The 22358-nt window shown below is 43.3% G+C and overlaps 1 protein-coding gene across 1 annotated transcript in view; it reads right to left on the bottom strand.

The window, feature by feature from the left end:
* CPS1 (carbamoyl-phosphate synthase 1) overlaps window positions 1-19160 on the bottom strand; it is a 100533-nt gene extending 81373 nt beyond the window's left edge. Inside the window, exons 1-6 of the mRNA XM_009281077.1 lie at window positions 19038-19160; window positions 10317-10426; window positions 6062-6206; window positions 4872-4961; window positions 4093-4149; window positions 1539-1631 (exon numbers count right to left, since the gene is read on the bottom strand). Of these exons, the coding sequence (XP_009279352.1) occupies window positions 1539-1631; window positions 4093-4149; window positions 4872-4961; window positions 6062-6206; window positions 10317-10426; window positions 19038-19160 (618 nt within the window). The remainder of the gene's footprint in view (window positions 1-1538; window positions 1632-4092; window positions 4150-4871; window positions 4962-6061; window positions 6207-10316; window positions 10427-19037) is intronic.
* Between the last annotated feature and the right edge of the window lie 3198 nt (window positions 19161-22358).

Raw genomic sequence — 22358 nt, 5'->3', positions numbered from 1 at the left:
TAAGAGAGAAAGCAGGGGGGGGGAGGGGGGGGGGGGGGGCAGGAAATCAATCACTCCTAATGTACAATTGATAAGCAGATTCCTGATCTTACTGTATCCTGATTTACATGAAAATAGCTGTTTGGCAACAAGTAGATTACCATGTCCAGTAATTACCAACATTGAACAGCTTACTTCATTTTCAGCTTTATCTGTGTTGTGCTTTTTAAGTCTATAAAATGAAGCTATAAACATAATGAGACCACCAAAGCTCCGTTGATCTTATTATATCTCCCTTTTAGAAGCTATTTGCAGCATCTTTACAGTAATTCTGTCTTAGTAATTGCAGAGTTTAGCATCAGCAACCTTACCTATTTCTGAGTTACTGCTCAAAATGGCTCCACCTGCATCTTGCAATCACAGATCACAACCTCAATAAGCAATCGCCATCCTTCTGTGTAGCAACAAGGCCCTGACTCAAAATACAGTGGAGGCATTGGCATGAGTTGGTGAGATCCCCGAAGGTGATAATTTCAAGGCGGCCTATGTACGCCAGTGGCATCCCAGGTAACCAGTTAATACTGTAAATCAAGCCTGGATGGAGACTGCGCTTCAAATTCCCACTTGCTCACCGATCAGTCTGTTCAGGATTGCTTCACACTCATGCCACTAACACACCAGCTTGCGTGCAGAACAGTACACAAGCAACTATTTGCACAGCTCTTCCAGAGCCTCACTGATCTTGAAGGAGCTGCAAACACCATAGTAAGCACGGAATTTGTAGAAGGGACAAATACACTCAGTTCTCACTTCAGTCAATGGGATTAAGCACCCAAGGCATTCTTTATCCCACAATTAAATCCCCAAAGGGTCCACAACTTAAGACATTAGCCCTTGCATTGGAACAAGAATAGTTACTATTTTTAGTATGGGCCTGGTTCGCTACATCCTCGTGATTTGTAATGTTCTTTTCAGCTTGCGGTTGAACATAGTTTGCATGCCCAGCTTACAAACTTAACGGCTGTTCTGTACATATCTATAGACAAAGCAGCTAATGCCAGTAATATTAGATCCAGGGGATTCCTAACTTGGTCTTTTTTTGAAATCTAGAATATCTTCTGGAATGACCTCAACAAAATTATGCCTGAACACAGATTATCAAATGTTATTGTGAGCTTTCCTGAAATTTATTTAAGGAAAGCAACCATTTTTTTTAATTCTTCTTATGTTTGAAAGTGTCCACCATATGCTAAGTCTAACTGTATCCCCAGTACTTCTCAATCCTGTCTTTGTAACACACAATCCTCTGATCAGAGTACTGTTCAGACTACATCCAGCTCAACACACCTCATTTTACATCTTCAACACTGCACCTAAGGAGCCATGGGGATTCTACGCAGTGGTGTTGAGATGACAGTCCTTCAAAGGTCTGGAAACGTGTATGGTTTAGAAAAGGAACCCAAATTGTTTGTTCAGAAAGACTGGATGATCCCTAGAGCAAATGGGGAGCAGTTACTACCTGGAGCGTACAGCCCTGGGACTACAGAAGAACTTCTCACCTTTGTTGAAACTTCTGCAATTAAGTTTTGCTTATTTGGGTCTGCAAACTCCATGGGTTGACCTTCAAATTCAATCTTCCCAAGTACCGTACCCTGTGGAAATACACCAGTAAACAACAAAGCATGAGCAAAGGAGAAGCTGTGAACACTGGGACAAGGTGCTGACAGGCACAGCAACTGGAACAGCTGTTTAGAGATGGTTTCTTGGCGGCTTATAACCATTCCTAGCATCTTCAGAACTTTATGAGCCTACCTCGGTACCAAAAATCTGTTTAAAATCCTTCATTCAGGGGAAAGGCATTGTCAGCAGTAAAATTTGTTAATAGGCAGTTTGGCAAGCTGTCTAGTGACAGTAAAATGGGTTGCCTTCCAAGAGGATCAGGATTCAGATCCCCAAATAACTGTTGTGTAGATCTGGGAGTAATCCACAAAGCAGTTTGAAGCTTTTTGGTTTTGGAAACCCACTGTGAGGTCCGCAGCCACCTCCTGTGGATAGCTACAAGGCGGCAGAGCTGGGGTAAGGAAAAGCTATGTAGGAGGCAGGTCAGCACAGCTGTTTTCCAAATAAGCTGTTAAAAAAAAAAATCACCTCCAGCAAGCGCTACTCTTTATTGCTGTTACCACCTCACAGAAACTAGGACACTCTTGCTCTGCCAGCAGCATATCCTTCTCCACCTTCTGCTCATTAAAGTTCTCAGTGGAAAAATCCCTGGTTTGGCTTTGCCCCACTCCTGGAATAAGTGGGATTAACCTAGGGTTAACCTCTTCTCAGGATGGGGACAGGGTGCGCAATACAGAACTTTTCAAGGATGGAAGGGGAAAGTAAAACAGAGGAAGTCAATGTTTTGTTGTAACTTTTAACACATAACATTTTCATGATAAAACATGTTAAACTCAGCTCGCCCTGTGGATATCAGACCAGCATGCGCACCAGGACTGCTCATTGGGTTTAGCGATATTTCTGTGAGATACCTCCATGGTTGGCCATACCTGAAGTATCCTTGCCATTTTCCTAGGGCAAGAAAGAGCCAGCATCTTACATTGCCATGCGCACTACTAAGGGTAAGTTTTAAAGACAGAGTTTTGCTCTTAACAGTGGCTGACATCCTATCTCATCTTGAGTAGCACCTTCCACCAAAAGCTACTCCGGGCTGCTTTGCGTGGAGCAGAGCTGAAAAGGTCAGCATCATCTTAAACAAGTCAGGTTCTTGGGAACCACAGAAACTGCTGAGTGCCACCATGCAGTCAGTCCCATAAACACTGATGACAAAGCCCTAAAGCCATTGCTCTCAAACAGGAACCTTGTGTCTTACCTTGCTCCCAGATTATTCAACCAAATGGTGCCCTGCATTTACCTTTAGTCCAATTTAACAAGTCACTGCTCATTTCTGCATTTATCATAATGAAGCCCTGTTCTCACCCCCAATTTGTAAATATACGTGGAGCGAAATAATAAGCTATTTTTTTCAACCTGAGAAAACTGGGAGAAAAGGTTACATTATGCACTATTTTAAAAGCCATAAACCAATACCACTCAGAGTCCCAGTATAATCGGCATTACTGCCATACACTGCTAAGTTACAGGATAAACATTGAAAGCATATTTACTTTGGATGAAAGGAATGCTGATCCATTAAACAGTGTGTCTCAAGAAAGTAGAAAATGTATTGCCATTTTCTATTGTATTAAACTGCACTTGTCTGCTGTCTATAAGAGCAGGACAACACCCTATCTTCCCATAAGAATTCATTTCTACAAATATTCCTCTATTCAAGCTGGGTCATTCATATTTTGCTCTGTGGAATGAAAGGGGGTGTGGGGCTTGGACTGCAGACTGCAAATTGATCACCTAAAGAAAAGAGCAGCTTCAAATAATCCATTACAAAAGAAGAGCCTCCAAGGCGCATTTACATTCAGACTGGCTTTGATCACTGTTTTAGGCAGTGTGAAATGTACCTTAACATTAACCTCCATTGGGTAACATAATCCTGCTCATGTCCTTCAATTGTCAGCTCTTGGAAACCAGAGAAGAGTAATGACTATTAAAAATAGTAACAGGCTTCAGCCAAAAAAAACCAGCCTGAGTTAGGAATCCAGCTTAGGTTATTGTAGGTATTCCTTTGTCTCTGAGGAGCAGGAGAATTTCCACTGACCAAAGGTGGTGCTGCCTGTGAACTAATATCCACAATATCTCACAGAGTTGTTGCTCGCTCTATCTGAGGCAACACGTAGTTGACATCGCTACCTGTTGTGTCTGGCACACTAGTCTGACACAGCTACCTGAGGCCTTTCATTTACATCAGCTTCTGCTGGTTCACTTATGTAGAACAGGAAACCCAGAGCAGAGCCAAGAAGAGGGGCCTCCCTAGGATCAGAGCATTGCCTCATCTGTACAGAAGACACAGAGCCTTTGGAAGAGCATGGGGACCTGAGCAGCATCTGAGGTCAAGGCAGCCCAGCAGTAGCATTGCTACCCCAGGTTTGCTGCACTGTTAGAAAAAGGGCCTAGCAATAGCAAGGTTAATGCAACTGGATCAAGGGAAGCAGATCATACCTTGTCACGAATTAATTTGGACAGCATTCTGGTATCAATCCCATACAGTGCAGGCACCTGAAGAAAACACAAGAGAAGGATAAGTTGGAGAACAAGCAGCTAAGACAGAGGAAGACAGCAGCCAGACCTCTTTGCTGAGAAGAACATGTCCTTGTTTAAGGAGCTCTGGCTCTTAGCAGCACTATTTCCAAGGTTGCCTCTCTTCCAGTTCTTCACTTCTCCTCCCTATTCACACTCATAAATAGCTTAGTTCTTCAAATATAGATTCTGCACTAAAAAGCACAAAATAAAAAGCTCATGTGGCAAATATCTGTCTCATTTCTGAGTCCCATTTTGCCTTACTTATGAACACCTCTCCCTCCCAGCCATCACAAGTCAGTAGCAGTCTACTGACACATCCTTGACTCCCACGGCTTCAAGTCAGTGGGGTTCTGGCAGGTAACATCTCTTGAGGTTACGACCTCTAGGAGCAGCACTACAGAAACATTTGATGAGAGAATAGAATATAATGTGTATCATTTTTATGGAGAAGCAAACATCCCCATTTAATTAACATTCCTTCTGGACAGACCTTGGAAATACCATTGCACCCTGAAAAAGAGAAATGGATGAAGAATCAGAGAACTAAGGAACACAGAATGAGCACAGTACAGACTGGTGAAGACATCTGCATGTGTCCATGGAGAAGAGTGGTTACCAGCTCAAAGCCAGGAGTTCTTTCCCCTGTTCCCATACATACAGGTCCATTCTCATAACATAGTTATCCCTAGATTGCTCACCTGTTCTTCCTGCAACCACTCTCCCAGGCTCCTAGCAGCCTGCCAGTGGCTGTACTCATTGCTGTAATCTAGCACCAGCAAACCTGAAACCTGCAGAGAGAAGAAATGTCATTTTGCACTGAAGGATCACTCTGTACTTGCCCTATACTTTCTGAGTTTTCACTGTTCATCCACTGCAAACCATATCACGGACAGGACACAAGGCTAGGCAGACATGGTATGGTTGCTCTTATATAACAAAAAGATAGCAAAACTGAGTCTCCACAGGGGAGTGCACAGAACAGGTACCTGGCAAAGGATAAAGACTTCATGCTCTACCATGATTGTATCTGGGCCCTTTTACTTAGAAAATTCATAGAAAATTCATAGAATTATGTGGCTTCCAGGTAACTAAAGCTGCAAATTGCATTGAACTAAGAAAACACTTCTCGTGAGAAAGAAAATGGAAATTTAAGTCAAGACAAAATGTTTTATTTTGATCCATTTTTTGTTTAAGAAAGCTTTTCACTTCTAAGTGACATTTCATTTCAAAAGTCAGCTCCATTTTCCAGTGGAGATAGATAGCTTATAAAGGAGTCATTTCACCTCAGGACAGATAAAGCATTTCACTGGTTCTGCAATTACATGGTTTTGTTTCATTTTTCAGTACTGCCACCACTGCATGGACACAGCCCTACTCCTAGCCAATATCCCCTGTCATCACAGTGTAAATAATGGTTTCTGCACTAGTACGTACGGCCTTCTCCACACAACTGTCACCTCCCCTGTTTGTGGTAGTACAGGCATATAGAGAAAAAGTCTCAGCACACAGAAACTTCTCATTCTCACTGGCATTTGATCTCTCTGTGGCAACCAGTCCTGGGCAAAAACAGATAAATATGAAGCAGAATGGAATGTGGATAAAAAGCCACCCAGGACAGCAGTTCACAAAAACTGTAGCATGTCTATCACTGATGAGAGATACACCGCTTTCAGACAGCACATGGCCTGGTACAGAAAGCAAGATGGATTATCTTTTGCCACCACTCCTCCAAAGGACAATATCCAGAAGAAGAAAAAGAAAGGCTGAGTATCATTGATTCCTTCTAACTTCTGTGAGGTTATGCATTTGTAAACTCTTTTGCATGCACACACACACATTCAGGCTGCTAGCACCACCCTTTGATCAGCTCTGTGTCTCCCACTGTTACCTTGATCCCGTCAGACTCCAGAAACCTCCTGAGGCCCATTTCATCCAAAGCAGCCGTGTCAGGCACTCCACTGTTCCCAACTATGGGGTTAGCCAGTGTAAGAATCTGTCCTTTGTAGCTGGGATCTGTCAAGGCTTCGGTGTATCTAGATGAAGAAGCAATGGAAGAAAAGTACATTGGTCTGGAGTTGAAAGGAAAACCAAAGAGCTGGTGAAAACAAGACAGGTCTGAATTCCCATATGACAAAAAGACAGAAATGGTATTCATGTAAAAGCATTCTCAGTATAAAAGCAAACACATCTGTGAATCTGCCCTGACTTTGCCATCTGTGATTAACCATTAGGCACTGAGAACAAGGAAAGGCTTTGGCTTCTCATGTTTCATTTAAGAAAAGCACAGGAACTATTACAAACTCGCACTCCTTGTGATTTAACATAAGGTAAACAACTACACAAAGTTCAGAGCGATCACAGAACTGCAGTAAGTGCATGGCATATCACTTGACCCACAGATAACAGCTTGGGCTTGGTCATTCCCTGGGCACACCATGTGGGCAGTGCTTTGTCATTGCTGTGCCCTCCCCTCCATATGGTGTAAGAACTTGCTCCTCTCAGTGGCAATAGAAAGCTCAAACTGAAAAGCCGATAGACAACAAGAGCTGTTTGCCCAGACTTGGTCCCTTCCCCAGTCTGGAGCTTGCAGGTCTTGAGATGTTCAGGGCTGTAACTGCTCTTTCTGTGGGGAAGCAGGTAGACAAATCTATGCCTATCTTTTTGTCTGGGGATCAGGGAAGCAGCTGTGAATCATCCTTGTGATTCCTCACTACTACTCTGGGTTCTTCTCTGCTACCTGCTCTGTCAACAAACCCTGCCCCGGTACCACTTCTGCAGCTTCTTCCAGCAGAGGCCTGGCCTCTCTTCTAGGGAATCTCCAGGTTCCCACCCACAGGACACCATACATTTCACCTGACAAGACTCCTAAGTGCTTGGAAGGTGGTTTGTGTATCTCGAAGAAGGCAAGTTGAAGGCAATGCTTTAGGATTCAGCAGTCCACCCTGGTCACAAGGCCCCAGAGAATGTCCTTATATCTTTAGCCCAGGCAGAAGCCCCAGGAACAGCAACTTTGTACAAGCACCTGCCTGAATATTCTCCTCAGCAAGGACAGATCTAAAAGCGTGATGGAATGTTCTGCAGTGGAAGATCAAACCTAGGATTTTTGCAAAGTATCAGTTCTGGATCCAGAAGATCCAGTCTCACCTTTAACCCCAAAGAGCGGAACAGAGTAAACATGATCTACATGCCCGTGCTCCTATTCTTCAGCTTCAAATTAATAGGCAGTCCTTCACTTTCTCCCTTATACCGTAGCATACTGTTGCAGCAATCCATTAAACAATTGCTGTCTTTCAAATCAAAAGCAGCTGTAATTTAGCATTAGATGAAGTTATCCACACAAATATTTAGCCAAATGCATAAAGACACTTCAGGATGAATCTGCCCTATACAAAATATAATTTACTATTGTCATTATTGTTTAAACAATACATAATTGGCAACTCCAGCCATCTACCAGATATCAGCAAGTCACAAGAGACATTTTTATGGAACATCAGACTTACTGCCAGAAGATTAATTGTCAAACATTGAGAAACTCTTCACAAAACCCGGAATGGTTGCAGGCAGATATAGACAATGCAGCACACCAGCCAGCTCTGAGAAATGACATGTCAAATGAACAATGGCCATGAAGTATTTTCAGGTAAGCCTCTCCTGCTGTTCAAATCTATACTTCCTGCTGCAGGTAAACAACCACACAAAGTGCAGTGTGATCACAGAACTGCAGTAAGTACATGGCACGTGCACATTTGGCATTGCTTTCTCCTTCCGAGTCAATTGGTTATGCTTCCAAAAGACTCTTTGTTAATGACAAAGCTAATGTAATTAACCTTTGCATGTTATTTGTAATCAGCAAACAAGGACAGAGAGCCATTGGGTTTGGCTGGAGTATAAAGGCAAAGCTCTGCACTGAGACTCAATGCCCTTTAAGCAGGCACAATGCCTTGTGGAGCACAGAGGAGCAGATGGGAACATGAGCTCCAAAGATGCTGCAAGGTCTAATCCTTGCTGTGCCTGCCCAAAGGCCTGCCTGATTTCAGTAAATTCCTGTCAATCAGTTCTCTCGCTAGAATATCATGGGAAACACACACAGACTTATTGGAGACAAATGCATTTACTGAGCTGTTTCAAACATGGGAACATTTTATGGGTTGTAATTCTTCTTCTTTCTTAATTGGAAATCTCCTCTCTTCCTTTTTGTTCCTATACCAAACAGATGGCTGCAACACTAGGATTCTTTTTTTTTGAGCAAATGTTTCTGAAAAGTTCATCCTCATGCTTTTCTAATGAAAATTCAACATTCCACCCCCAAAACAGTGCTCTCTGCCCTCTATTCCAGAGTAATATGACAACATTTCAGGCAGCTTTAGCTACTTCAAGCTTGAAAGCTGTATGCACATAAAGTACTTTGCCTCCCAGTTCTGACATGAATCAGAACGTGGGAGTCCAGATGAGGACACAAGGTGCAGAGCAGCACATTAATCATCCCAGTACAGAGCTGACCCCACTCAGCATCCAGAAACACCCACTTCGCAGAAAGCAATGGTCTGAGGCTTAACAGCAGCCATGGCAAAATCACCCCATACTAGCCTCGTGCTCCTTATACTGACAAATTGCTATGTGCCCAGACAGTCTGTAAAAGGCCCCAACCCTGGGCACCTCCTTCACACAGGCACTTAGCCTCTTACTCTGTCAATGAAAAAAGGTAGCTGGGTTCCTCTGGATACTTAAGGCCTTGACCTCTGTGCTCAGGAGCACTAGACAGAGCTACAAGGTTTCTTTCACTGGACAGCAATTCCTGGACTGGTAGCAAATCTGTCATTTTTACAATCTGCAACAATGCTGCAAACTCTTATCTTCCTCTTCTCCAAATCAATCAATCAAGGTCATGTTCCTGGACAGTGCTCTGAAGATACAACCTTACATTTTGAATGTTTCCTCCATGCCCATATGCTCCCCAGCACAGAAGACATCTCTCTTTCACAGGCATCCTCTTCAAATCACTAGAAAATGAGCAAACACAGCTTCTGCTGCCAATGTAACATGTGGAGAGGAAATTAATCCATCAGGTCCTCCTTGACTTTTGTGATGCGACAAGATTTATTGCCCATAATCTATCACTGAGAAGAGAACTCTGGTGCCCTCCATCATTCTGATCTATATTAAACAGTTGCTTGTTGGCAGGTATATTAACACAGCCAGTAATTAGTGCTGTCAAAATACTTAAATAATTGCCTCCTAATGCAAAACTTTGCAAACAGATTCCCCTCCACAGCAATTTAACATTCTCACCAATGACATCATTTAAAAACTCATTCTGTGAGTACTGGTTTCTCCAAAGGAGAGCAGAATTTGGGCAATGCAAGGCAGCTGGACAAAGACAGCTATGAATGACTGCAGAAAAAGCTCAAGCACCAACAACCTCAGAGCTGTCTCACCTCCCCAGGGACATGTCCCCTTCCTAACCAAAAGCCTCATTCCTCTGGGCAGATTTCCTCTGCTCAAGCAGTTCAACAAAAGCACCGGCAGCATTTGGCTGCCATCCTAAGTCAGCCACTGGCTTCTACCACTCAAGAGGACAGACAGTCATGCTAGGATAGGCATGAATCTGATCCTACCCTTTAGCTGGAAAGGGCACAGAGTTTAAATGCATCCTTAACTGTGGTATGAGCAAACAAATGTCATAAGGGATGGGTCATATAGGTGATCAACTTGGGAACCTCGGGATTTAAAAATTTTGCACTCAGAAGCCAAGTTCCATTACCCAGAAGGCTGCAGATGTTTCAAACCTCTATATTTGATCAGGGCACTGGAGGGAGAACAAAGACAGGTCCTCTGCTCTGACTCAGCAATGGCTCCATTTCAATGGGAAGTGATTGGATCCCTACATACCTCACTATCATGGTTAGTTTTATATCAGTCTTTAAAGTCACTCATCACCACAAATGCTACGACATAAGAGGACTGCCTGAAGTCTCTTAATTAACTATCTCTCTCTCTGTATCCCTGGACCACAGTGTTTTCTTATACAGAACACTACATGCTTGGATCAGGACCCTACGAGCTTGGAAAAAGCAGCTTTCACACTTTAACAAGCTCCCAGAGAAGTTTTGTTGCTTATATCTCATTTGCTTTTGCCTTACCCAGAAAGACCAGTGTTGAATACGACTTCCCCTGCTGTGGAGGATGGATAGCCAAAAGAATAGCCCTTCATCTTCGTCCCATCTTCCAGCACCAAGTTCGCTGTCTGCACCTAGAGAAAGGCACATGAAGAGACTCAAATACAGGAGGAAAAGGCTTGATGTTTATACAGGTAACACCTAGGACACCTGCCTTTCATGCCTCACATTGTAAGTATTCCTGCCCCTCTCCCATTCCCAGCTGCCAAGATACTGTCTCTTTTATTAGTCTCCTGATGCTCTTTTTCTTTCTAACACTGAGGAAACATTGTGCTCCTAATGAGGGCAAGGCAGCTGGCAAACCTCACCACAAGCAGAGCATGTGCTGCTATTACTGTGGGATCACCCTTCCATATCACTTTGTTAATTTCTTCTACCCATTATATCTTGCAATTAACCAATATCATAACTCTGTAGGGAAAGGATCACCTCTCTCCTCAACGTTTGCTCAAGGCTTGCTGCTGAGTACGCTGGCTCTCATCCAGTTGTGACCTTTGATAGGTACTTAACTTCTGTTGCAACTGTACAGCCAAGCCACTAAAAATAAGTGTATGCTTAGTTGGACTGGTGTCAGATGGCAAAACTCAAAATACCAGTCCATTCTGCTGTAGGACACAAGAAGAGAGGAACTCACAGATCAGACAGACACTTGTGGTCTCAGTTACCTCAGGGATAGGTATAAATTGTCCTGGAAGAGGTAGATATGGAATAAGCAGCCTAGAGGAAAACTTCCCATAAAACTGCACCTCTTTCAGAGAGTGTTTAGCAGAACTGAGTCCCACACTAACTGTGGAATCCCTTACAGGCTTAATCACTATTTTACAGCTGCAGAAAATGGGACACAGAGAGTGACTTTTACAAAAGTCATTAAGAGATTCAGTAGCACAGCTGGGTCTTTGCACACACCAGACTAAACACACCCTCTTTTGCCTCATTTGGAAACTAAACCTTTCTTAGCCTGTCAGGAATTGGATGGGAAACCACCTGGGAACTCCACCTTCTACCAAAAGAATAACAAGTATATGCACAACAGAAATGACAGAATGAGTTGGGAGATTCCTTCAGACAGCAGGATCACTGATGACATGCAGGGGAAGAGACGGAGTAAGCAAAGGTGGAAATAGATTTGCCAATGAATTTCTGGGTTTAAAAGAATTTGGACGATGAACCTTTTGGGTCCTGAGAAACTTCCACTTCTGGAATGCAAGTGCAGCTGCCTCCTGGGCACAGAGCTGCAGTCACAGAGTGACCACCAGTGCAAAAACCCCAATGGTCTGCACCACAGGAGATGTGCCAAGCGTGTCCACCAGGCAGCAGCTCTCACCCTAATTTAACTTCATATTGGGGGTTTTTTTTTTTACAGAACAATTCCTCTTACTGTGATTTTTTAAAGAAGAATCAAGATCAATTTGCTGTAGAAAGGAGCAGGAGAGCTACTTTCCATTAACCATAAATCAGATGAACAATCACAGCAAGGAAAAATTTCATTCCCAGCATTGAACATTTTGTAACAATCATGGCAAACGTTCATCTAGAGCTCCTCTGCAGTTACAAATACTGCACAGATCAATTACTAATGTACTACAAAATACACTAGAAATCAAACTGCACTGCCAAGTAATTGAATTCTGTGCATCTGGGATGCTTTTAGCCTTGCATTTTTTCCTCATTAATGTCAAACATCCAGTCATTCTCAAAAGGTTTAGCCATCATTTTCTGAACCTTCCCACATCATTGGATGGGATAGTCAGCAACACCAAAATCCCCTCCCTCCCCAGCTATAAACATAGTAAATATAGTGAGATTAGGGAGCTCCCTAATCTCACTAAGCCTCTCATTACAGAGAGCTGCGAGACACTCAAAGCATTACAAAGCACAGAGGTCACCTGGGTGCCTCTGACTGGAATTTGGACAGGACCTCTGCCCTTTCTAAAGCCTGCTGAAAACCCAGCCCACACTGCCAACATGGGAGACTGACTGTAGGAACCAGTTTCTCTCAGCCTTGGTTTCAAGAGATGGATCCCTTCCCCCAGCAGGCCACATATTTGAGTCCACCCAAAAATCAACTCCAGTTCAAGCAAGTCCTACCACTCATTGGTACAAGTTGAGGTAATCACCTGAACCGCAGTCCCAACTGCAAACATAGCCTGGGAGAATCCTTCAGGAAGCAAAGTCCACAACAGTGGAATGACCAGAGAAGTTAAGATCCATCTAACTCCTGATGGCCAAAATCCAGAGCAATCACTGTGACCTTTAGAGCCTCACTCTCACTATAGTACTTGACAGGAATCTGCATGTCTTTCCTCCCACCACAGATCACCTGCCCTTCTACACACCAGACCAGCACAGAAATAATTTCTGTTGAACAGAAGCCCCCATTGTACTATTAGAGCCCCTACACAGTGTTCAAGTAATGCAGAAGAATGTCCCTGAGCAACCATAACCTGCCTGCAAGTTCAGCTATAGCAAGGGATAGATGTTCAAATGTTTCCCTCCCTTACTTGATTTATTATTCTTAATTAAGTGGTTGTTTTGTTGAGCATTCTAGAAGCAATTATTCTTGCTTACATGTCCAGCAGCGGTGTTACCATATCCCTAAGCTGCCAGCCTACCTTGTCTTTTCAGTTTTGTTTTTAATGTGAAAAGTGAATTACAGGCTACAAAGAAGGCCAGTTGGCTCAATCAGGGATTAGCTGGGAGAGATTTTCACTTTCAAAAAAACCAAGGAACAAATAAACAAAAACCTAGAGCTTCCATGAGGTCCTTTTGTCTCCACCCTTCTCAGAAGTATCCCCATGTAGTCTCGGATAAATCTCATGATTTGAGTTGTAGTCTCAACTAAAAGGTTTCTTCAATACACAACCCCAACGTGAGACACACCATTTGCAGTCTGATTTCTCCTTCCTACACGCCAGTAGCTTTACCTTTAGCAGAGCTCCCTGTGCTCCAGAGAGACTGCAGGGCTCTTGAAGAGCTTTGAGGATGGAGATGGCTAACAGAAAGGGTCATGCTGTCGCTGCGGTATTGCTAAATTTTGTGCATTTTGTCAAAGCAACTTGAAGAGTTAACTAGTTCAGGTCCCACTTCAGTAAGCACTTCACACATGAAGTTAACAAAGCAGTTAAAAAAAATAACAAAAACAGTAAGTAAAAAAACAGATTAATTTAGTTCCAGTTAGTTCCCTGCTCTAGCAGCCCTTCCCATCTACAGGATGGATGATAAAGATCTGCAAAATCTCAAAAGATCTGCAGTACAATTTGCTTTTCAAAGTGTGTCTGCTATAAACCCCTGTACTGGAAAGTGAACAGGTAATTTTTCCTCTTTTCTACTTGCCTCACAGAGCAACCAGTCAAGGAAGTAAAGTTTTTCCCCTCCAAAGAAATCCCTCAGTTTATCTTGGCAAGGCCAAGCTGAACCCTGAATGCTGGGCTGCTAGAGGACTACAAGTATGCTGAGTACCGAAGCCAGAATGGGCACTGACATATGGCAGAGACACAGCTGGGACTCAATTTCAGCGCAGGCCAGTTTATTTCCCTCCAATAAGAATATGATAAAACGTCTTTCTAAGGCAGGCCATGATTCCACGCAGCACGACAGCCTCTGCCGCATTTCTTGGCACACAAATCTGGCTGGCTATATAACAGCCAATGTATCAGAAGTGCAAAAGAAGCCAAAAGACACCAGATTTCTTCTACAGTAGAAAGCTCATGCCAGGACTGTGCTACATCCACTCTCTCAAGACCAAATAACCAGCAACAAAGGAGGAGTTTTCCCTTTGATAGAAAAATGTCTCTTCTTGTGAGTACTATGCCACACATCTCTGGGGGACAAAACCCCAGCCAATGTATCAGAAGTGCAAAAGAAGCCAAAAGACACCAGATTTCTTCTACAGTAGAAAGCTCATGCCAGGACTGTGCTACATCCACTCTCTCAAGACCAAATAACCAGCAACAAAGGAGGAGTTTTCCCTTTGATAGAAAAATGTCTCTTCTTGTGAGTACTATGCCATCACAGGCTGGAAATCTATCTGGACATTGCTAACAGTCAAGACTTCCTTTGCCAACCCTTTTTTTATATATATATAATTTTATTTTAGCACATTTGCTCTGGCTAAAATTAAGAGAAGAAGAAAGGGCAAGAATAAAGAATGAATCAAAAGCCAGGTCAGTGTCTTGGGATTCACACTTAGGCTAACTTTAGGGAGAAGTTTTGGATTAGTTCCTTTACCATCCAAGCCAAAGAGAAAGCAAAGCCAGAAACACAACACAGGTACCATGGTAGAAAAGTCACAGCTCCTACAACTTGAACTCATCTTAAGGCTGTTCACAACAATGCCACAAATATTTGTTTGTGACAAAAATCAAAGGAGGAGGGGGAACCAAGACAGCTGAGGCACCTAGCAGAAGTCACTGAGCACCCCTTCTCTCCCCTGCAGTAGCAGCTCACTAAGTTCCCCCCACCTCTAAGGGAACAGTCCCCGTTTTACCTCCCCTTCACTTTCACCTCCAAAGGGAGACGAGTGGGGTAGCCTGTGACTGATCTTTCACGTCCTCACCCATCTCTCTGCTTCCAATGCAGTAATTTTCTCAGTTACTTTCCACTTACCTCAAAATATATTTGAAGAGCCCTTTTACAGTAATCTGAAATAGTTTCTAAAGCCAGCGCTCAAAAATTTTCCTCCTCTCCCTCTCATTTCTAACTATATTTTTAGCTTGCTCCTGGTGGGTTTTATAGCTCTCCCAATCCTCTCCTTACTGAGCCCGCTATACTGTTACAAGCCACCTATTTATTGCTCATACTACTCTTTACATCCCCATTTAAATGCCTCAGATGAGCATTAAATGATGCGAGGTTCAAGCTGCAGTCTCTCTGCCCATTCCTGAATTACGAAGAAGCTTGATTACCCCAAAACCAGTGATGCTAAGCACCTCTACAGAGAGCCCACAGGGGTGTCTGATCTGCTCTCTGTGCCCCTCTTTCACCCGTGGATGCTCCACCTCTCCTTTAGAACTGAAGGATGGGATGCAATAGGGAAATATGGACCTGTGAGTCCCCACATCTCAGACTGCTCACCTACAATGGTGTTTCCCTACATATACTGACTTTAACTGGACAGAAAACAGTCTTGGGAAAAGAATTATTAGGCATGCTACTAAAACTACCACCTCTCCCTCATGCTCTCTAATACTTTACTTAGCTTATACATAGGTTAGAAACACGTTTTCATTCTATTTTGTTATGCTCCCTAAAATAGCCCACTGAGAAAAAGCAATAAAAGGCAACTAAACGCTCATTTAAGCCTGCAATAATGGGAGAATGGGATCATTACCTATACTGCCATTAGCCCACACACCTTAATTACTTTGCATTTCACTCTTTCTCCAAACTTCTTACAAATGTCCATTACCCCTAATGATGGCTGGAACACTAAACCCAGCCATAAGTCACTACTTGGTCACTTGTCTCACAACTACAGTTAACTTCCACACTCTGACACAAAGCTATGCAATAGGTTGGCTTTTTAGGACCACTTATCCTTAAGTTTTCCCTCAGGTGCTGCTTTACTGCTTGCATATGTATATTAGAGAGTCTCTTCCGCTTCTGCTTCTGTATGTCCCATGGAAAAATGTGTATAAGCCTGACACTGTCTTAAAGCAAAAGCCCTAGGCCAGGAAAGGTTCAAGTTTTTGTATTCCAGATTCTGAATTGAAACAGAATCACGTGGCCCCTGGCAAACGTGGCGTTAAAAATCTGAGCTGAGATCTCAAGAGCCACAGGCTCCTAAACTACACTAGATATCAGCCTTCTTACTCTCCATGAGTTCAAGCATCCACTCTGACAGCACGAACTCCTGTAGGTATTGAACTCAAATAATGAAGTCTAATAAGGAAACAACTTTCCCCAGTGTCAATGCCAAGGCAGAAGGTGTGACATATGTCAGAAAGAGACTTCTGGGGCTGGCTGGCTAGCACCACACCTTGTGGTGAGCCAGCTAGTCGCAGTGCAGGTACAAATGCTCCACCAGACTCAGCACTTCATATGAACAGTAGGTCTTGGCCGCCCTGCAATAGATCCTGTCATACAGCTTAAAACAGAAAGAGGGCCCAATTAATTCTGACCCATCTGGGGTGTATTTGCAATTGCTGGGACTGAGGTTAAAATAGTTCCCAAGGGTTTCACTTGGCATTGCTTTCTTAACGGGTATTCATTCTCCTTGCCTTCAGCATTGGTGTCATTGGCTTTAAGCAATCACTCCTTAGCTTTACAAGCACAGCATTAGGTAGATGCTAGAACAGCTGGTACTGTAACTTCATCAGAGTAGGGCAGCAGTTTTCCATGAGCATGAAACTTCTTAATTGGATGCCTCAGCATTATGAGATATGACCTTGTAGGTCTGTCGCTGTGCAGTCCTTAAATGAGTGACACCATCAATCGGTCATTTAAGATGCCAAATCCAAACTTCAGATGCTAATCCATCAGTATAAGAATGCATCAGATCCAGTCTGCTACAGGTGCCTACCAGAATTATCCTGGGATGTGTAAAGAAAGATGGTGTCTCATCAAAAGCTGAACCAGCAATCCTAACCACGGCTACAAAGCTTTACCAGCGGAAGATGCCTTTTACTGCAGCAGACTTATAACCACAAAGTGCCTTTGACCTCACTTTTCTGTGCATCACAAGCCTTCAACTGCTGTAGTCTACAGAGCATGGCAGAAATAACTGAACCAGCTCCAAAAAGCAAGAGAGGTATCAGAGGCAATAGAGACAAGGAAGGATGGGCATTCCAACAGAACTCTTCAGTCCTACGTAGTTGGCTCAACAGTTTCTAAAATCCTAGTGAACTTGAGTGTACCTGCATGGGCTCCTGTTCTACAATACATAGCATCAGCATACTGATGTTACAGGCCGTCACCAGTCATAAACCAAGCTGCCAAGCATGAATCCTCAGCTCCTACCCTTTAGACACTGTGACATTTGCCAACAGCACCTCTCAGTGCACTCACAGGTTCCACTCATCCAGCAATACTGGCAGTAAAATAGTCTCCATTTTCTCCTATCCCGTTTCAATTTGAAGCACAAAGCCGAAAGAGAAGAGGTTGTTCAAACTGTGTAGCAATTTGCTTTGTCACACCAAGAGACACTTTCTAGCCCAGTGTTGAGATTTCAAAATGGAACAATAGAAGCTGGCACCTGCCCTGGAAGATGTGAGAGACAGCACTGCCCCACCTGAGGGCTCTGACATAGTTTTAACGTGTGTCATTGTCAAACCAACATAGCTTCACCAGCCTGAGGAACAACCAAGGAACTTGCTCCTCATGTCAGAGCCCTACTTCCTCTTCAGATGGTGCAGCTGCAGAAACTGGTAACCATGATGGCTTTCTAATTCATAGGTAGGACTCCTGTTGTCATCACAAGGAGGAATAACTTCCTCCTAAGCCAGATCTGATTGCAGAGTCGGGATCAATCTGCTGGGATGAGAATTACTGTGCTGTGTTTTAAGACAGTGAACAAGGTAACAGTTCATGTCTGCTGTGCATTCTCGGGAAGGGGAAGACAGGTCCATTAGCAAGAACACCAGTCACAACACAGGCTCTGTTTTTAAGTGCAGGTGAGACAAAGCTAAACTGAGAACTCACATGCTGAAGGAAGGGATGAAAATAGGGATGCCTCTTTCGTCATCCAGTTTTTCTCTGCAGCCAATTTTTTTTTTTTTTTTAAAGTAATGGGTCTGTTGCCAGGAGCTCAGAGAACTCCTGAAAAAATCAGTGGCTGTGGGACAGGTAAGAGAAACCCTAGTCCTCGGTGGACAGAAACGATACTGATCAGCCCTCTACTCCACCCTGCCAGGTAAGGCGGCATCCACTGCATTCCCGCAGCCCAAGTCTCTAAGAGCTCTTCCCCACCACCCACTGAAACATCATTCCTCCAGTTGCTAATTCTATTACACTGTTGATTCAACAGGATACACGTGCAAGAGCGCCTTTTCAATGCAAAGTGCATGATGACAAAACACTGCCAGTGCTACAGAATTCACACAGAAAGTCCAATTTCACCACTGTACTCTGCCACCACTGTACTCTGCCACACCTGCCTGAGTTACACTAACAAAGCTGGTCAAATACAGCTCTTGTAACAAAGAGCAGAAGAAAGTTAGGGAAGTGAACTAAGGGGTTCCAGCCCCAGTAAATCAAGAGCTGATACACTGATGCATTCACAAAGAGTTGTCTATGTCCCCGAGTAATCTCAGAGCCATCATGGTTTCCAATACATTGAAAATGGATCCTTTGTGGATCCAATAGGATTAATCGCATGCTTCAAGTGATGCATATTTTTAAATATCTAGCTGATTCATGCTCATAGGGACTGAAAGATCTGCTCTGTTAGCTATCAGTCCTATAGAAGGGTGGAGTGTTTCTAAAGAAAATACCGTATAATAATTAACTGAAACCCTGAACTTCCACCTTTTGGTGCAATTTACCCTATAATTTCCATTCCAGACTGCACAAAAAGTGTGTTTGCTTAGCTAATAAAACCATTTAGCCAAGCAACCCCCTTGCTTAGGGTTCAGACCAATCTCCTTTGGTTCAGTTTTATGTGTCTAGGTAAGCCCTGTTATCTGCAGCAAGCTATCTCTCAGCATGCCAAACACATCTATTAAACCACAGTAGCTCAGTTACTGTTACCTTGATGCTCAACAACCTGGTACCAGTCCTTGCGAAACTCCAGTGATCAGCAGACACATTGCAAAACTCCAATCTGCCTTTCAAAGTCTTCACCACTTTGCAAGCTGTCAAAATTCTTGTCATCTTCAAAGTTGCTGATGGGTAAACTAAAGTTTAAAGAAAACAAGACAAAACAAAAATCTGCTTGTATGTATTTCTTCAAAATTTGGTGCAGACAATACACTCTTGCAGATCACAGGGGAAGAGAACAGAGACACAACGGGTGTGCTGGACTGACTGTACAGCGCTGCCCTACACCCTCCCATTTATTCTGCCATTAAAAGTCTGTTGTGCAGCCCCACCTCCTCCCGCCCCTCCTTGGAGGCGTGCTTGCTTACACACCCTTGCAACACTTTTCTTCAGGTTGGTCTCTGAGCACTGTTGTAGGGGTTGCATCACAGGCCAGACACTAGCTCTGCCTGTTGGAAGACAACAAAACCTGCTAGAGAAATCACACCCACAGCAATGAAGACAGTCCTCACGCTCTGAAACAAACACTTTACATTTCAGTAAGGGACAATGTACAGCATCACTTGTTCTCCTAACAGCACATGGTCTAGGCAAATTGACAGTCTGTTCTCAGTGTGCTTTTGAGTGGTCTCCAACATGTGATCTGGGGTCCGCACATTAGCTAGTGGGACAGCCTGTGACTGCTACAAGCATACTTGTACTAAAAGTAGTAAAGTGGGAAGACCAAAGTCTGTGGAAAGCCCTAGTCTTTTTATTCTGTGTTTGGAGAGTACACAGTCACTAGAAGCCCTAGCACAGGTCCCAAAGTGCTGCCCCTCCCCAAATAAATGAAAAGGACATCACCAGGAAAAATAAATGGCTGCAAGAGAAAAACATCTTTTAGTAAAATTTCAATGGACAACAGCTAAAATAAGGTGAAATGTTCCATATGCTGTCTCCTAACTGACTACAGACCTTTGTAACTATCACATATTCCCTATAACCTATACTATAGTCTTAAAAAAGAATCATCTTCCTCATTAGCCAGACATAAAAATGCCTAATAAAGTCACAAGCTGTGGGAGAAGCATGCACATTATTATTCTTCGAGAACTAAAATGGTGAGGCATCTTTTGATACCCAGGTGATCAAAGCTTTAATTAGCTCAGAGCAAGAGAAAAAGAGATATACAGACTTTTTTTTGCAGCTGGACATATACTGCTGTAAAGGATTTAGGTGACCTTTTCTAACCACTGACAGTAACAATCGGGACTTCTTTGTATACAGTGGTTTGAGGTTAGTCTAAATTGACGCCAGTATCACATAAAAATATTTCCTGCACAGGTCATTATAGCACCAGGTTGAACCATCGTGCACATAATAAAAGACAGAGAAGAGAGGGCAATGGGTTTGAGTACCCTCTGTGATGTGGAGACCTTATTGGAGACTTGGATGAGAAACACATGGGAAAGGCCTGAATCCAGATGATTGAAAGAGACAGACAGAGATAGGGTGGAAGACAGACTGGGTGTAGAGGAGCTCACTGCTTTGACATGAGCTTTACAAGTGTGCAGAGCTAGGAGAAGCAAGGCAACAATGTTCCCTGGTAACTTTAATGTGCTTTAGGAAAGACATAACCATTTTTCCTACAAGAAGATACCTGACAATCATTCTGATTCATAGAAGGAGTTTGAGAGACACCAATCTCACTCTTTGCAAACAAACAAACAAAAAAACCAGGGAACTGGGAAATGTTTTTGTTAGCTATTCCTCTATTTGCTTGGGTCTAGCCTGTAGTGATCCAGGCTGGAGATACACATGGGAAAGGAGACGTACAGAAAGCAAAGGCATGCTTATAAGTGAATGGACTGCAAAGACCTATACCTTGTACCAGAAAGGTCATCTTAATATACAAACACATGTGCGCTCACACATGCAATTCAGAAGCCAGCTTTCTTCCGAAGTCACATTTCACATTATGTTAGCTTTATACTGTCACGAATGTCATACATAGCATTTGGAAGGTTACAAGCACTACCCTTTGTTATGGCTATGCTGAAGGGCAAATTCTGCACTCCATTTTACTCTCTACCAACATCAGAAAGTTACTTTGGGCCCTGGGTATACATGTGTTTGAACCAGAACCAATTCACACTGCCAGTTTCAGCACCCTAACTGCTAATTCCTAACTACCCCCTTCCACCGCCTGAGTTTCAATATGGCTGCACAATGAGGCAGATGGATCCAGCTAAAAACTAACCCTTTCCTTTCACCATGAGGCCATTCATGAACACAGGGGGACAGGAGTGAGCAGAAAAAGGACCATGCCTTTTGGCAGAGCAGCATCTTTTGCCAGGTGAAAACAGCTGCATAACCACATCATGAACCGGATTCTGTTTGTCAGGGATCTGCAGTACATACACAGATCTCATGTGGCAGCTCCATATTAAGAATGAAATGCTATATGGGGGAACAATAGGCAAAAATCTACTTTCCTTCATCACCTCCACAGCAAGGATGCCCCATTGACTACTGCTATAGATTTGACCCTGCTGTCTTCCCTTTTTTTCATCCATGTTTTAGTATCAAAATTGATTAAGCCCACCTCATACTTTCTGAGGTTAGGAAGGTTATCCCTCCAGTGTAAGAACCACCTTCCTTTTCAATGCCTCCACCATCATGGAGGAACTTTCCTCTGCCAAAACCAGGAAAAAACGTCCAAGCTATTTGTCTCACTGCCAATGTGCTAAAAAGAGGTGATGAACTATTGACTCTTTAAGGCCATAAAATATATCAGGTATTCCTGAGAGAAGCCTCAGTTCAGAAAAACCTGTCAACATACAAACAAGCCTGCTGTGGTTTGGACAGATCTTAAGTATGTGCTTCACTTAACATAAAGACCTTCAGAAGAGGCAGAATCACTAAGAAACAAGGAATCAATAAGGAAAAAGAAACCAACCATAGAAGAGTGGGAAAAGGAGAGCAGAGACCAATGGTTTCATGGAGATGCAACCACATTGCCTGAGCTTAAAACTTGCCTGCTAGTACATGACTTGCAATTGTATTGTCCCTTCAGGAAAGAAAGTTTGGGCAGGGGCTCTGGAGGAAGGATGTATATCAGAGAAATCAGGAATGTAAAACCATGACGGCAGAAAATTCATTCAGACAAGAACAGTTCAAATACTGGTGGCGGGGGAAGGGGGAGGTACTCAACTCGAGCTACCTTAACATGATCTGAGACTTGGCATAGCTGTTTAGAGAAAGGCAGACTGCCTTTTGTTTCATATTCATTTACGCTATATCCTACACAGATAGGGAGTAAGACAAGGAAAG

This window comes from Aptenodytes forsteri, unplaced genomic scaffold, assembly GCF_000699145.1.
Source record: "Aptenodytes forsteri isolate BGI_AS27 unplaced genomic scaffold, ASM69914v1 Scaffold340, whole genome shotgun sequence".
Taxonomy (NCBI): domain Eukaryota; kingdom Metazoa; phylum Chordata; class Aves; order Sphenisciformes; family Spheniscidae; genus Aptenodytes; species Aptenodytes forsteri.
This window is presented reverse-complemented; position numbering and strand designations above follow the sequence as displayed.